The sequence below is a fragment of the Prionailurus viverrinus genome, chromosome A1, assembly GCF_022837055.1.
Source record: "Prionailurus viverrinus isolate Anna chromosome A1, UM_Priviv_1.0, whole genome shotgun sequence".
Classification (NCBI taxonomy): Eukaryota; Metazoa; Chordata; class Mammalia; order Carnivora; family Felidae; genus Prionailurus; species Prionailurus viverrinus.
The window spans coordinates 210,438,023-210,453,431 of NC_062561.1; the positions used below are offsets into that span (position 1 = coordinate 210,438,023).

Here is a 15,409-nt window from a genome sequence, read left to right on the forward strand (position 1 = left end):
TCAAAGCCCATTTTTTCCATCCCCTGAGCTTCACATTAGGAAGGTTTCACTGTATTTTAGAAGGCAGATAAATGCCAAATATAATTTTTCTTTTGAGTTTATTTTCAGTTGGCATTCACACTGTCAATAGCTCCAGTTTCCTCTGTGTACTATTACCTGTATGATCCTGGCTGGGCAAAGACATTGCTTGACTCCTTTATTTCTAGAAAACACTTAAAGAGGTGCAATTCTGCCTGAGCTGGAATCTTCTATCAGTGAGACAGATCATTAGTCTACTCCCAGTATGAAATGAAAGAAGAGAGGAGTTGTTCAATTCTCCAGAGACCAGCTATCACAAGCCTAGTTTCATTAATTTGTTTGAAGTGAATTTCCAGAGTGGTTATATCCATACTCAAATGTAAGAACAAAGATACTTTCCAAAGCCATTTCTGAGGACTTCTGGAATAGCCATTAATTTGAATGACCTTTCTGCTCTCTTACATATGTACAAATAATGGAGGATGACTGTAGTCAGAATGGTCAGCATGTTCCTTACACTTATAAATTAAGATAAATAGCTAGCTAGCTTTGTGATGGGTCCATTATTTTATGGCTTTGTTATAACCATTTATTCTTTCCCTTAAATCTCTTTGGATTTAAAATATCAATACACTTTGCTAATAAAAACACAAAAATTTTTTATGTGAAATGAAAGCAGTAATACTTTCATTCTATGTTATAGGTCATTCTTTAGGTTAACAAATACAGCAATTTTCTTGGACATCAAAATTTATTAATTTAAATGTCATATGGGGAATAATCTATGTGTGACATGATTAGATATGCTATTTACTTTCTTAGTGATCTTTTCTACATTGTCAGATTTTTAGATTCAATATGTACTACATTTATAGCCAGAAAATACATTAAAATACCAAAAAGTTGGGGTGCCTGGGTGGCTTAGTTGATTGAGTGCCCAAGTCTTGATTTCAGGTCAGATCATGATCCCAGGGTTGTAGGATTGAGCCCCACATCAAGCCCATTAGACTCTTAATCTTAAGCATGGAGCCTGCTTAAGATTCTCTCTCTTCCTCCCTCTGCCCTTCTCTCCCTGCGCTCGCACTTTCTCTAAGAAACAAAGAAATAAAAAAACCCAAGAGCTAATAGGATATAGTCCTCACTGATATATATGAAGAATCAGAGCTTGCAAGTTAAGGAAAAATAATGTAAATTCAAGTTCCCATCAGAACTTCACCTAATTAAATAAAGAAGGAAACATGGCTGATGTGTTTATAGAAGTGTTTTGTTTTTTTTTTTTCAAAAGAAATCATTTTTTTTTTTAGGGGCTCCTGGGTGGCTCAGTCGGTTAAACATCCAACTTTGGTTCAGGTCATGATTTTGTGGTCTGTGAGTTCAAGCCCCACATCAGGCTCTGTGCTGACAGCTCGGAGCCAGGAGCCTGCTTCCCATTCTGTGTCTCCCTCCCTCTCTCTGCCCCTGCCCCGCTCACACTTGCTCTCTCTCTCTCCTTCTCTCTTGCAAAAATAAATAAATATTAAAAGAAAGAAGAAACCATTTTTTTAACACAATATGGACCTCACTTTCTCCTTAGTGTATCTAATAGACTATCTCCATAATAAGATAAATAGGTCTTAAATAAAATATTTCTCCTTCCTTTGGTACATATATATGCTATAATTTAATTAATATAATTTTGACAATAATTATGTATTTTTCAATCAACACCCATGATAATAAGGGGCAGGAATACAGCCTGTAGTAAGTAAGTAAATAAATAAATCTGGCAGAAAAACTTCAAGTTCTCCCTATCTTTTAGGGGAAGGCCAGAGTTAATAATAAACAGAAAAGTCATTGTTTTTATTTCACTTTCCTCCATTTGATGAAGATGCAAATAATTGATAAAGTCCCAGGAAGATAGATCCAGAATATACACTTTCTCTAACTGTAGAGTTGGCTCCATGAAAAAAATTAATAATAAGAACTCAAACCAATTATACCAATTACTTGACATTCTGAGTTTCTTTCTTAAATAACATAAATGAGATATGCATAATCTAGATTTCATTTCTCACAGGAAGGGGATATTCTGGAGAACAAGTAATGGTATAAAAGAAGCAAAAACCTTGGATAATCCTTGCTCTATACATTCTCTTTGGTGGTTAAATAATGTTCCTAAAGATAATCAGATATGTTTTAGTCACAAATGAATCTTTTTTCTTCCTTAAAATGCTATTGTATTTCTTCTGTTGGTACTCGTATTCTCAATCAACTTTGAAATATCTAAAGCAGTTTAGTTGAAAATGAATGAACGAATGAATGAATGAATGAATGAAATAAAGCAGTCTAGTTGAAAATACCAAAGCAAATTTCCCTTCCTTTTCCTTAAGTGACCATATACCAGATCAGTTTGCTAGATGCTATAGCCAAGTTTTGTAAATAAAAGTTTGATTTTTTTTTCCTTCTATTCCTCACTTTGTTCAGTCAATGTTCACAGAAACAGAGTTCCCTCACCAAAGCACATAAGCTAACAAATCAGAAGAATAGTCAGGATCAAGTGTGAAATTTCTGGCTTTTTGCCTTTCTACTTTTTTTCCTTAAACATTTTTTTTAGTGTTTATTTATTTATTTCTGAGAGAGAGAGAGACAGGAGAGAGAGTGCAGGGGAGGGGCAGAGAGAAAGGGAGAGATGGAATCCCAAGCAGGCTCCACACTGTCAGTGCAGAGCCTGATGCAGGGCTTGCACACACGAACCATGAGATCAGGACCTGAGCCAAAACCAAGAGTCGGATGCTTAACCAAATGAGCCACCCAGGCACTCCTTCTTTTTCACTCTTTTCCTCTTTACCCAATTTCTTTTGGGTAAATTATTTCTGAAAGCAACTGAGGTGAAGAGGCTGCCATCTTAAATAATACCAGGTCAAAAAACTTTATTCCATTATGCTTGGGTTAAAGAGTATAAATGGTAATGTTAGAATAATTGTATAAATCATGTCCTTTGATTTATATTAGTTAAAAAGAGGTAAATTCTGTTAGTCATTTTATAACAAATTATAGTTTGATGAAAAATCACTAAGTTAATAATAGACCATAACGTTATTTCAGGGCATCTCCTGAAATAACTAGAACTTTGAAAAGGTTTGAAACTGCCTATGTTTCTTCCAAACATAATTTTTTTTTTCAACGTTTATTTATTTTTGGGACAGAGAGAGACAGAGCATGAACGGGGGAGGGGCAGAGAGAGAGGGAGACACAGAATCGGAAACAGGCTCCAGGCTCTGAGCCATCAGCCCAGAGCCCGACGCGGGGCTCGAACCTACGGACCGCGAGATCGTGACCTGGCTGAAGTCGGATGCTCAACTGACTGCGCCACCCAGGCGCCCCCCAAACATTATTATTAAAAAAAAAAAATGATACATCATCCCCAAATTATATTTTGTTCATTCTTTCTCTCCTATACTTTGATCACATAAAATAGAGTAATGGTAGCCTTTTACACAATATATAAAAGCTTAGAACCCCATCTTACACAAAAACTAAAGTGAGCTTGTAAAACTCAAGATTCAAGTTATATTCTGGAATTTATCTTAGAAAGGAGGCTAAGCACACTACCCGAATCATAAAAAATTAGATGATAAATGAGAAATATGCACTTTTTTTTAAGTTGAGTAAACACAATTGAACTACAGAGAAACATCTAAAAATAATTTTGGAATTATAAAATGTGTATGAACATCATACAATAAAAATAGTAAATGTTAAAGAAACGTTTGTCAATTCCTAGTGAAGGGTATCTCTACGTTAAATAGAGAAAAAAAATTTTCAGAGCATATGACAATGCACAGACTGGAATTAAAACTAGTTTTTCCTTTAAGTTTGTTTCAAAAATAAATGAGGAAAATGCAATTATTATGTTTTTAAAAGCTATTTATTGTGAAAGTTATAGTATAGTTTTTAGTTATTAGGAAACTGTATAGCTGTTAACATCCCTGACTGAAGACAGTATTTGGTTCCATATACGTGCCGAGCTTGGCATTCTAAAATATAATGATGTAGGGGTGTATTTTTTTATTTTAGAAGAGGATGTGAGAATACAATCACTAGTATTTTATTCAAGTAAATGGATTCATCTAGGATAGACCTGAAGCCACTGTTGTCTGTGCCTAGCCGAGCAAGCACACCACTAACTGCTGATAGGAAGGATGAGATGTTGTCTTTTATGTAAATTAAAACTCAACATAGTAAGTACCTTACCACAGCAGAGTGCGGTATTTCCAAAAGAAATGACTATTCTGGTTTTTAATGACAAAAACACAATAAAAGAAGAGACATTTTTGGTCCTTCTAGCAAAATGCCCACCCTCTTTATCCATTCCAAAGAATACACTTATTTTCTTACATTCCAAGAAGACTTAAAACTTCAGAAAATGAATCAAAGAGACATTTTAAAGTTCCTTTAACATAACATTCTACTTACTATGTAAACAAACACAGTGCTGTCTGGGACAGGGGGTGGGGATGGGGCGGCCTGGGCAGCTCAGTCACGGTTAAGCGTCCAACTCTTGATTTCGGCTCAGGTCATGGTCTCAGGGTTCAGTTTGTGAGATGGAGCCGGGGTCGGGCTCTGTGCTGATAGCACACAGAGTCTGCTTGGGATTCTCTCTCTCTCCCTCTCTTTCTCTGCCCCTCCCCTGTTTGTGTGCTCTCTCTCTCAAAAACAAATAAACTTCAAAAGAACAAAACAAACAATGCTGTCTAATATTAAGAACAAAAATGCAAACAAATCTTAAATCAATTATGTAAAAGACCACTTTAAAGTGCCATGGCTTTGTCCCTATTTGAAGTTTTCTCTTCACCCATCTATTAATATGGATCTCAAAATCTGTTTTCTGACTTTTCTAACATAATTCAATATAAGGTACAATCCATTTACTTAATGACCATTCTCTTTTGTTTGCTTCTCTTCATTTGCTCATCCCTTAAAATTCAGGTTTCCTAGGGCTCATATTCTCCATCCTTTGTGCCTTAAACTAATCAGCAGCCACTATTTCAACTACAAAACTGCAAATATTTCTCCCAAAACTGTGTCTTCTCTTAGGCACCAAACCCATGTACCCATCTGCCTACTATCTCCACCCAGACAGCCTGCTGGCATTTCAAGCTCAACATATCAACAATGCACTATATTTCTTCCAAATTCTGCTTTCTTTTCTTTTTCTTTCTTGTTTAATCTCAGAGAATACTGACCCAGTTTCCCAAGTAATAAACCTCAGCCTTCATACACAAATGAAATCTTATAAATCTAACCTTCACACTTCAGTAAAAATTAACTGTTCTAAAGCCTAAATCTGATTGTGTCATTCCGATGTTTTAAATAAACAAACAAACAAACAAACAAACAAACAAAGACAAAGTCACCTTCTTATTATGGCATACAAGATCAGGTTACTTTTCCATCTCTCCTGCCTCACTCTTTAAGACACACTTGTGCTCTCCAGTATGCATTACACGTACTTCTCCAGGATACCATTCACTTATTCAATAACTATCGATTAAATACGACCTGTATGTCTGTCAGTTCTAAGCACTGAGGATATCACAGCAAACACAACAACGTTTCTGCTCTAGTGGGCTTACATCCTGGTGGAAGAACACAGATAAAACAAATAAACATACAATAGATGCAATGGCCGTAAGGGCTATGGAGAAAAAGATCTAGCTAGAAAAGCAACTCAGAGCAACACAGCAAATGGCATGTTCTATACACTACAAAAACCTAGTGTGTCTTAAAAGTGCAATCACACATCCCTTAATTTATTTAGGTTTCAATTTTAATTATACTTTAAAACCACAACACCATGAGTAATCCTGAAATGTACAGTCATTGAGAGGCATAACAGAACATGGCTTACTTCTGGAACAACCAATTATAATAATTTTATTTTTTGAGATTAAAGTTGATAGAGTCAAGAGTGTTTGCTTTGATTCTAGCATTTTAGTTGGCCCTTGGCTGTACCCCCAAAAAATTATTATTAGTGCTGGCACATTTCAAATTATGTCATGAGATTAGAATCTATAAAACCCAAGTACTCATCTAGAATTAGTCTCATTGTTATTTCATTGTCTCTAACTATACCATGGTTTCAAATTTAGGGCCTACAAATTAAGACTCCATAGTAATACTAGAGCATTAGAGACAGGAGCTTTTTACTGGTGATTTAAAAACAGTTGTTCAATTGTCTGAATCATTTAAGTACATAATATGTCCCAACTGTTTACAAAGAGCTGAAACAACTGGAGAAGCCTACATTAAGGGTACTGTTTAAGATATAGGATATTGCTAAAGGATTTGACAGTGAGCCAAAGGAAACTTACAGACATTAATTGGTCTCTTTCATATTCATAAAATAACAATGACTTACCTTACTATCGAAATAATAATACATACTTTAGAAGACTATAAAGGATTTCAGATTTTCCTCTGGGAAACTTCACTATTACTGCATCACATATAGCTCCAGTCTCAGGACAGGAATGAATGAATCAATGAATCAGTGCACGCATGCTGGAGTTTTAGTGCTTATATAAATATGTAAAGAAAACCAGTGGATTTTTTTTTTTTTTTTTTTTTAGATAGCAGAAGTTAAATCTGAAATGTTTTAAGCTTCCAAATAACTAAATAGAAATTGAGCTCAGTGGAAACTCAGTCTTACAGCAATGACAATTCTGGCAAGCCAAATTCTGTCAAAGATTTCGTGGTTTAGGAAACGATGACACAATTCATCACTTTCTGAGGGCATAACTTTCATTTCTGTCCACAATCCCTGAATCTTCACAAACATGCACACTGTGGGACACTCGTTTCTACAGCCTACATAATAATTAGGTTAGCTTCTGCTCTCTTCAAACTGGTTGGCAGAGGGGCAAACATCCTCAGCCCAGCTGAAATTATGACAGAAGTGTGACAGACCCATAGGAAATACTGGGCCAAAGGAAGGGAAAGGGTAGATCAGCCAATCTGCACCAGTCTAATAATTCCTGTGCCGGAGAAAAAAAGCAACTACCATTGCACTGTAAGGGCCAGGGCTTATGTTCTATTTAAAAACTAAAACCAAAACAAAAGATGACTAAGAGGCAAACTTCACTTCATTCTCAAGGCTGAGAAGAAAAGAATTTACATACCGCATCTGTGATGTCTATTTCATACACCCTTTGGAAAGTCCGGCGCTCAAAGAAAACAAGTTTGCCGCTGCCACATCCCCTTTGAACAGATGTCCCAGTGACCACGAGTTTATCATCTGGACTGAAACAGCAGTCGGTCCTACAGACAAAAAACAGTATACAAGCATAAGCTTATGACCCTACAACAGTGAGTTAAATACAGTATAAACAACACCATTGTAATAAGAAGTAACTCTTATAGAGGGCTTACAGTAACTCAGGCACTTATTTTTTTGTTTGTTTAATTTTCACAATAATCCCATGAGGTAGATATTATTATTCCCATTTTACCGATGAGGAAACTGAGGCAGAGAGAGATTAAATAAACCTTGCCCAAGATCACAAAAGTAAGTGGTGCAGCTGGGATTCGAACTTAGGCAGTCTGATTCCAGAATGTGTGCTTTTAACTTCTACATGCTATATGTTTTAATGTAAAGGAAGTATGGGAAAAACTCAATTATAGACACTGACGGTACTATAGACAAATAGACATTGTATGACTAATGTCTAAGCAGTGATTATTTTGTCCAGTTTTGGAACTATGTTTTTTATCACCACTAACCACCATCCCCAAATAATTTGAGGTTTGTCAAGTCAAGCACCATGAAATGAGGAGCAGGTTGGACCGCTGGAACCTGACTGATGGCTAGAATTCAACAGTTCTTGTTATTAGAGATCTGGCCACCTGATTGTGAATAGTCTAAGACATGATCCAAAGAAGTCATGCAGTTAGCATAGCTTACAGCAGGCATAATAGTTCAAAAAAGTCTCATCAGCTATAAATTCATGTTTGTTTGTCCATCTGTTTGTCTTAACAGATAAATGCCATGGGCAATGGACCGCGCTAGAATTAGTGCTCTGCTATTACACTGTTTCCTGCACTTGGCGCCTCCATCAACTTCACGCTCTCCCTGTTGGTCATTATTTAACACAGATGTGAAATTTTATTTCTACATAAATAGAAACTTTTGCTTAGGCACCAACTGTAGGACTTAAAGTTCAAATCCCACCTCAGCTGCCTCAGAAAAATCTTTACGTGTTTCAGTTGTCAACGTAAGACAATGGAGAGAACAGTGTTCAGCTACCTCGAGCAGGATGTTCTGACCAAGTGAAGGATAGTGAATTATTGACTGGAATTGAGATAAGAAAAATTGAGAAAACAATATATAATAATGCTCAGTAACTATGGAAAATTGCTTTGATGGAATGGGATTCAAATTTTACAAGACAACAATACGGAGGTTTACCCTGTCATTTATACATATTAAAAAAAAAACAACAACTGAATCCCTTAAAATATTTTTACTGGCCCAAGACCTATGTGTGTATACACATAAACACACACATACAAATACATGAACATACATCATTTCAACTTCCAAAGAATTTTATGGTCTGAAGAATGTACAAATGAAAAGAAAAAATAAAATGCATCTTCAAAAACAGATTTCAAATACTCTTCATATTTCTTTTTAGAAGACATACGATATAAATTAACATTAAGGTGAAGAAATTTCTTGTTCATTCTCTTATGTTTATCAATTATTTAAAATATTCTACTTACATTGGGAATATGGTAGGAAGACCCGAGGCTGAAAAAAGTGGCTTATTAAACTGTCGAATGTCCCATAATTTCAATGTATCATCACCTAATAGAGGAAAGAGAAAGAAAAGACAGAAAGTGCATTGTGCAAAAAGAACTAGTTCCAAGCTTAGAGTTTGCTAGCCTTAGTGTATAACTATCGGAAGGAAAGAAAGAAAAAAAAAGAAAGAAAAAGAAAGAAAGAAGCACATAAGTGTTTTACTTTTTTAACTGTTTGGGGAGTTTGAAAGTAGTAGATGTGAGAACAGTAGAAAGATATATGATAATGAACTGGTCTCCTAGAAATAAATTTTCCAACTGATGTAGCATCTGTAGGCTAGAAGGAACCCTGGAGAATCTACTCTAAGGAGTGATTTTACAGCAGCTGGCAGTTCCCCTAAGGTACAGTTGAGCATAACCTGACTGCTTAAGAAGATATTAATTTAACAACCATCAGGACTGAAAATAGTTCAATTCACAACAGATTCTTTCTCCCGTTGGTGTGTAGATGAAGCTATCCATTAACATTAATGAGGGTGAGCCATGTGATTCCCTTCCCTCCAGTGTAACTCCACCTGTGGCTATCACTCTTCACTTTGCTGGGGAGTACAGCTTTTCCAAGCTCTTTAAAGTATAATGGATATTCTTCTAAGAATCACTTTTTTATATTTCTATAGGGCTACTAACTAATATTCTTGACCGGAATGAAAGCCAAAACTCATATAAGTAATGTCTTTGCTGCTCTTTTTCCCCCATGTCCACAGCTGAGACCCGCCTCAACCCCTTGGGTCCAATAAGGAATCAATATCAGGTGCAAGTGAGGTGAGTGGAGAGTTCAATAAAAGTCTCCCCTCTCTCCCAAGTGACTCTTCCTCTGAAACACAACTTTTGGCAGGTGCACTAATCCACAACTGGCTGGACTGGGGTCCTGCTTATATTGGAAGAACTTTGTAAGATTCACCTTTTTGCTTTTAGTCTTGAAAAAAAAAAAGATTACATATCCTCACAATTCTCAAACAGTAAAAAAAAAAAAAAACATTAATCTGCATTAAAGAGTTTAGCTAAACTGGCAGGTTCTGGAACTAGCAGGAACATCTTACAACACCCAGGGACTCTGCTGAATTGACTTCCATCTGTCATATTCTATACACTCAGGAAGAAAAAGGATGGAATATAGTATATATGTTGTGTTGGCAACATGGTACCCAACAGCTATTACAGGATGGAAGGGGAAGGTAAGAATTATCACCAAAATGGCTTTGACTGAAATGGAATTAGTCCTATACTTCTAGTACTTAACAACTGGGTTGGGGCTGGCCTGTTTTAGAATCCTCTGAGAAGAATTTTCAAACTACACTTCTCTTATTCCCCTCTTGTCTCCCCACTGCACGTTGGAGATTTGGGTACACCTTCTAAAGGGGCAAGAGTAAATGTGAGAATTTCTAGGTGAAACATTTATCATTTGAAAAACTTTCCCAGAAGATTCAGATACAGACTCTTGGGGTAAGAACCACTATTTGTAAGTAAAGAGTACACATAGTTTTAATTAAGAGTCATCTCAGGACTTGAACAGGTTAGAATTGATAAACCAAAATACATATTTTATAATACCCACCTTTTCCATATTTACCATAAATAGAAAATACATATACATGTGCTTTGATTTTTTACAATTATGTAAGTAAGGGTAGTTTGGATATAATAGAGAAGGCTTCCTCAGAGGACAGAGAACCTGAATACAGTCCCCGAGGTACACAGACATGGAATGGCTGAACTGAGTGAAAGCTGTACCAAGTCTCTCCATCTCGCCCTCACTCCCACTACTCTCTACACCAGGTTGCAAATTCTTGCAGGAAAGGAACTCTGTCTATGATGTTCACATTGTATACCCAGCACCTAGCATAATGGTAACTCAGAGTAGTTACTCAACATAATATAGTAGTTGATGGAGTGAATGAATGACTGAATGTAGTGTTGCTAGATTAACATGGCCTATGGAATAAAGACTAAATCCTTTATTTGATATTTAAAGCCATCTGTAACATGGCTCCCACCTACTTACTCTGCTGTTTCTTTCCCTCCCCACAAATGGGCCTCCAGGAAGATCCTCAGTCATGTCCCATACTTCACGTAATGCTTTACTCATAAGCCGTCCTTACTATTCTCTTATCTCCTTCAGTTAACACTTAGCTTATCCATGTGAGAAGGATTCAGCAAAAAGGTACAACCCATATTCAACCATACGAGTGTGGATAAGTAAACTTATAATATGGTCACATAAAACTACATAGCTATTTAAAAAATGACACCCAGGTATACAATTTTTTTTTTTTAACTGAATTGTTATAGTGTTTGAACTGGAAAAAAAAAATTAATGGTGAGCTAACAGAAGACTCTAAATTTAAAAACAGTATAGAAATACTGTAGAAAATCATCTACAAAATTCCATAAAGTAGAGGCAAAGGTCATCCTTGGAGGCTTCAAACTCTGATGGAATTTGAAGCTAAAATAAAAACTCAGGCAAAAAAGTACATATTTTCTAAATTTGACTTGACAACTTCTAATAAAACAATTTTGCCAAATTGGATTTGCATTTTAATGAAAAAGAAGACTGACAAAGTTACATTAACAAAAGCACAGCTACCTTTACTGTTAGGATATTAGTGTAACATTTATTAGGGTTAATTATGATCATTTTATATATAGAAATACATCCAAAAGAAAGTTTTTAACCTACCTCCACGAGAAGCAAGGACATTACCATCATAGGAAAAAGTCACGCAGGAAGTGTCTGTTCCTGGGTCATGAGCCTGTTTATAGTGGAATTTAGGATGAACCTGTTTGCAAAGACAAGCAAAGTGTTAATTAACATCTCATCTGAATTCAAACAAGAACATTTCTGTGGCAAGAGTATTTTACTCTATCATCTAGAAAAGGATATATGTAAAATATTAATTTCATTTGATTATAGTTTTCTTTATCCTGGAAAAAAATTCAAATAGTTTCCAAAAACATCCATTTGCTCTAATAATAAAAAAGAGATTAAGTAAGTCCCATCTTCCAGACTGCCTTCGCAAGCTCTGAGCAACACAAGATCAACTCAGTATTCAGTTCTTATAAAGTTATTGGGACCATTTCCTATAGTTATCTGAAAGAGTAATATAAATAAAAATTACAAGTGAACATATTATTTATTAAATCAAATGTATCATTGTAGGACTGCCTGGCTGGCTCAGTCAGTAAAGTGTGTGAATCTTGATCTCAGGGTTCTGAGTTTAAGACCCATGTTGGGTGTGTTGCCTATATATATATGTGTGTGTATATATATACATATATAGACATATATATATATATGTCTATATATGTCTATATATATATATGTCTATATGTCTATATATATGTCTATATATGTATATATGTATGTATACATATATCATATGTATACATAAATATAGATAGATAATATAGATAGATAATATAGATAGATAAATATCATATCTATATATGTATATATGTATGTATACATATATATGTATATATGTATATATATGTCTATATATATATGTCTATATATACATATATAGACATATAGACATATATACATATATATATGTCTATATATGTATATATATACATACCACTGTATTCCTAGTATATGCCAGACACTGGGCATGTGGTTGTAGGCCTTGAACTCTCTTGTATGTGCCTGTAGGATAACGTTGTTGCGGGGGAGGAGGAGGGGGAGAGGTAACCCTGCCGCAATGCTAATCATACCCTAGGCACTCCATCCTCTATGGTCTTGTCTACTTCATTCTCACAGTCCACAAGTTAAGGTTCCACTATTATCATCTCCATGTTACATTTGAGGAAACTGAACCCCAGAGACTAAAGTTCCTTATCTAAAGCCACAGAGCTGGTAAGTGCTAGAGCTGGGTACAGGACCCAGGAGGCCTGCTCTTAAACACTACTTCTTTTCTGGTGATGTGTGTTAGTAGTCTTTTTACTCCTAATATTGCTTCTTCACAGGTAATGACTTCTAAAAGTAACTCTACGATACTGATCCTGTCACTCAGTTATGACTCAGTAACCAGCACAGGCTAAGGGACTAGGGAGTCAGTTATCCCAGATCTACCAGGCTAGAAAATTCCACTGAATGGACAGGGACACTCCTAGTGACAACAGCATGTAGGTCTCTGCTAGGAGCCACAGGTATAGGAATACAAGTGACCCCATCTCCTTTGCTCTTACCTCAACCCTAACAAGAATTGGTCACAAACCAGAGCTTCCAGCAATATCCCCGATGCCCTGTCAGTGAGCTTCCACCTAAAGGCTTCCAGTAATGAGGAGCACAGTACCTTACAAAAGCAGGCTGGATTTGTTTTTGTTTTTAATAATTTATAAATATTGAGTTAAATTTGTCCTCTCTTCCTCTGACAGTCTTAGAAATTGGTATTAAACATGGCTATCATGCTCCTACGTCTCATGGGTACAAATAATTTGTTGATTCAACTTTTCTTTTTAACTGGGTGTCAACTGTATGGCAGACATAATGTTAAGCAGGGAAACACGAATGTGCAAAGATAAACATGGCTTCTTTCCTCAGAGCGCTGACAGTCCCCTCAAAGAACACAGTTAAGCATACGAAGGGACAAGTGGTACAATGGGGATGTGAAGAGTCATAAGTGAGCACTGAAGAGAGATGCCTAATCTAACCCTGAGAATGGGGGAGGGGGAGTGGAGGAAGAGGGGCAAAAACAAATCCTGTGACCCAGTGGATGAAAGTATGAGTTAGCAGATGAAGGAGCAGGATGCAGAGGCAAGAACGAGAGTACTGTGTTGTAGTAGGCAGAATTTTGACCCCCATGACCTCTTCCCTGCAGTGTCATGCCCATAAATATGTCACTCTACATGGCAAAAGGGACTCTGCAGGTATAACTAAAGTTACTAACTGGCTGTCCCTAAAATAGGGAGATTATCCTGGATTATCTAGGTGGGGCTGAAGTAGTCACATGAGTCTTTGCAAGGAGAACTTCCTCTTGGCTGAGGACGGAACAGGAAGCCACACAGACATGACAGGAGAGTACGTCAGAGAGGCTGGAAGAATGAAAAGTGTTGGACATGTCACTGCTGACTCTAAAGATGTGTCAAGGAAATGGGTATCTGATTTCTGCCAATAACCAGTGTGTTTGAAAGAGGACTCTGAACCCCAGATGAGAGCCACATCCTTGGCCAATACTTTGATTTTAGCTTGGTGAGACCCTAAGAAGAGAATCCCACCACACCATGACAGACATCTTACCTAGAGAAATTGTGAAATAACAAATTGGTGTTTTTTTAAGGCACTAAATTAGTGGTAATTTGTTAGGAAGCAACAGAAAGCTAACATGTGCATAAAGGTAAAAGAACTGGTTGGAGTCAAAGAACTAAAAGAAGCGAACCATGACTCGAGGGAAAGGTGAGGTGAAGGGCTGGTGTGAGCAGGGCCTCAATTACCAGGAGCCTTGTGGGCCATGTTCAGGACTTAGATTTTATCCTGAAGGCAAAAGAGAGCTGCTTAATGGAGTTTACTCAGAGGAGGACATGACTAGATTTGCTTATTTTAAAAAGATCATTCTGGACACATGTGGAGATAGATTAGGAATATTTTGTTCCTCAGAAAAACAAAACTCTGCTACCAAACTCAATTAGGAAAATCTGCCAATTGGTCATATTTCATCAAGTCATCAACTACTAAACTGTAAATAAAACTTCTGAAAGAGACTGTAGGGGTAACAGTTCACCAAAAAGCCTGTGCTACCTTTGGCCTCTCAGTGAAATTAACTTGGGTTTTTGTGGGGCTTTTTTTAATGTCTATTTATTTTTGAGAGAGAGTGAGATCACAAAGGAGACGCAGAGAGAGAGAGAGAGAGGGAGACAGAGGATCTGGAACAGGCTCTGCGCTGACAGCAGAGAGCCCAGTGTAGGGCTCAAACTCACGAACCGTGAGATCATGACCTGAGCTGGAATCGGAAGCTTAACTGACTGAGCCACCCAGGCACCCCAACTTAGTTTTTGTGTATTTGTTTTAAATGTTTTGTTTATGTTTACTGACCCCTCATTTCAGGAGCGGTAAGGCAGTGGGGTACAGTAAAACGAGCAGTGGGCCAGGACCAGGAGATAGGAAATCTAGACTTAGTTCAGTTAAAAACTAGCAGTGCGACTAGGGACAAATTAGCCTCTCCAGATCAGGAGTCAGTCTTCTGTAAAATAAATGGACTGCGCGAGACAGTTTCTAGGGTCTCTGATAGCTCTGTGATTCTTAAGAAAAAGACAAAAACTGGTATATATAAGTAATGTAATATTTTCTAATTAAACTAACTGATCAATTATGTACTTTTTTATTATTAATAGGACAAAAGAGATTTTGAATGCCAATGTTTGACCATAGAAATACATATATACATAGATGTGTATATACACATATACCAGTAAAGTGGGATACAGAACCTTAAAAGGTACAGAATCCAAGGGAATCCTGTCATATGAGCTTCAGCATGAGCTCAGTGGCAGCAGGTTGCTCCCTGTGACAGTCTGACTCTCATCCTTGTTGCTCAGACAGGGGTGAGATGAA

General features: G+C 36.8%; 1 protein-coding gene across 2 annotated transcripts in view; it reads right to left on the reverse strand.

Moving 5' to 3' along the window:
• Positions 1-15,409, reverse strand: part of WDR70 (WD repeat domain 70) — a 312,572-nt gene that overhangs the window by 41,425 nt on the left and 255,738 nt on the right. For both annotated transcript variants that reach the window (XM_047858021.1, XM_047858030.1), the window contains exons 11-13: positions 11,537-11,636; positions 8,782-8,866; positions 7,179-7,317 (exon numbers count right to left, since the gene is read on the reverse strand). In XM_047858021.1, coding sequence (XP_047713977.1) covers positions 7,179-7,317; positions 8,782-8,866; positions 11,537-11,636 — 324 coding nt within the window. The remainder of the gene's footprint in view (positions 1-7,178; positions 7,318-8,781; positions 8,867-11,536; positions 11,637-15,409) is intronic.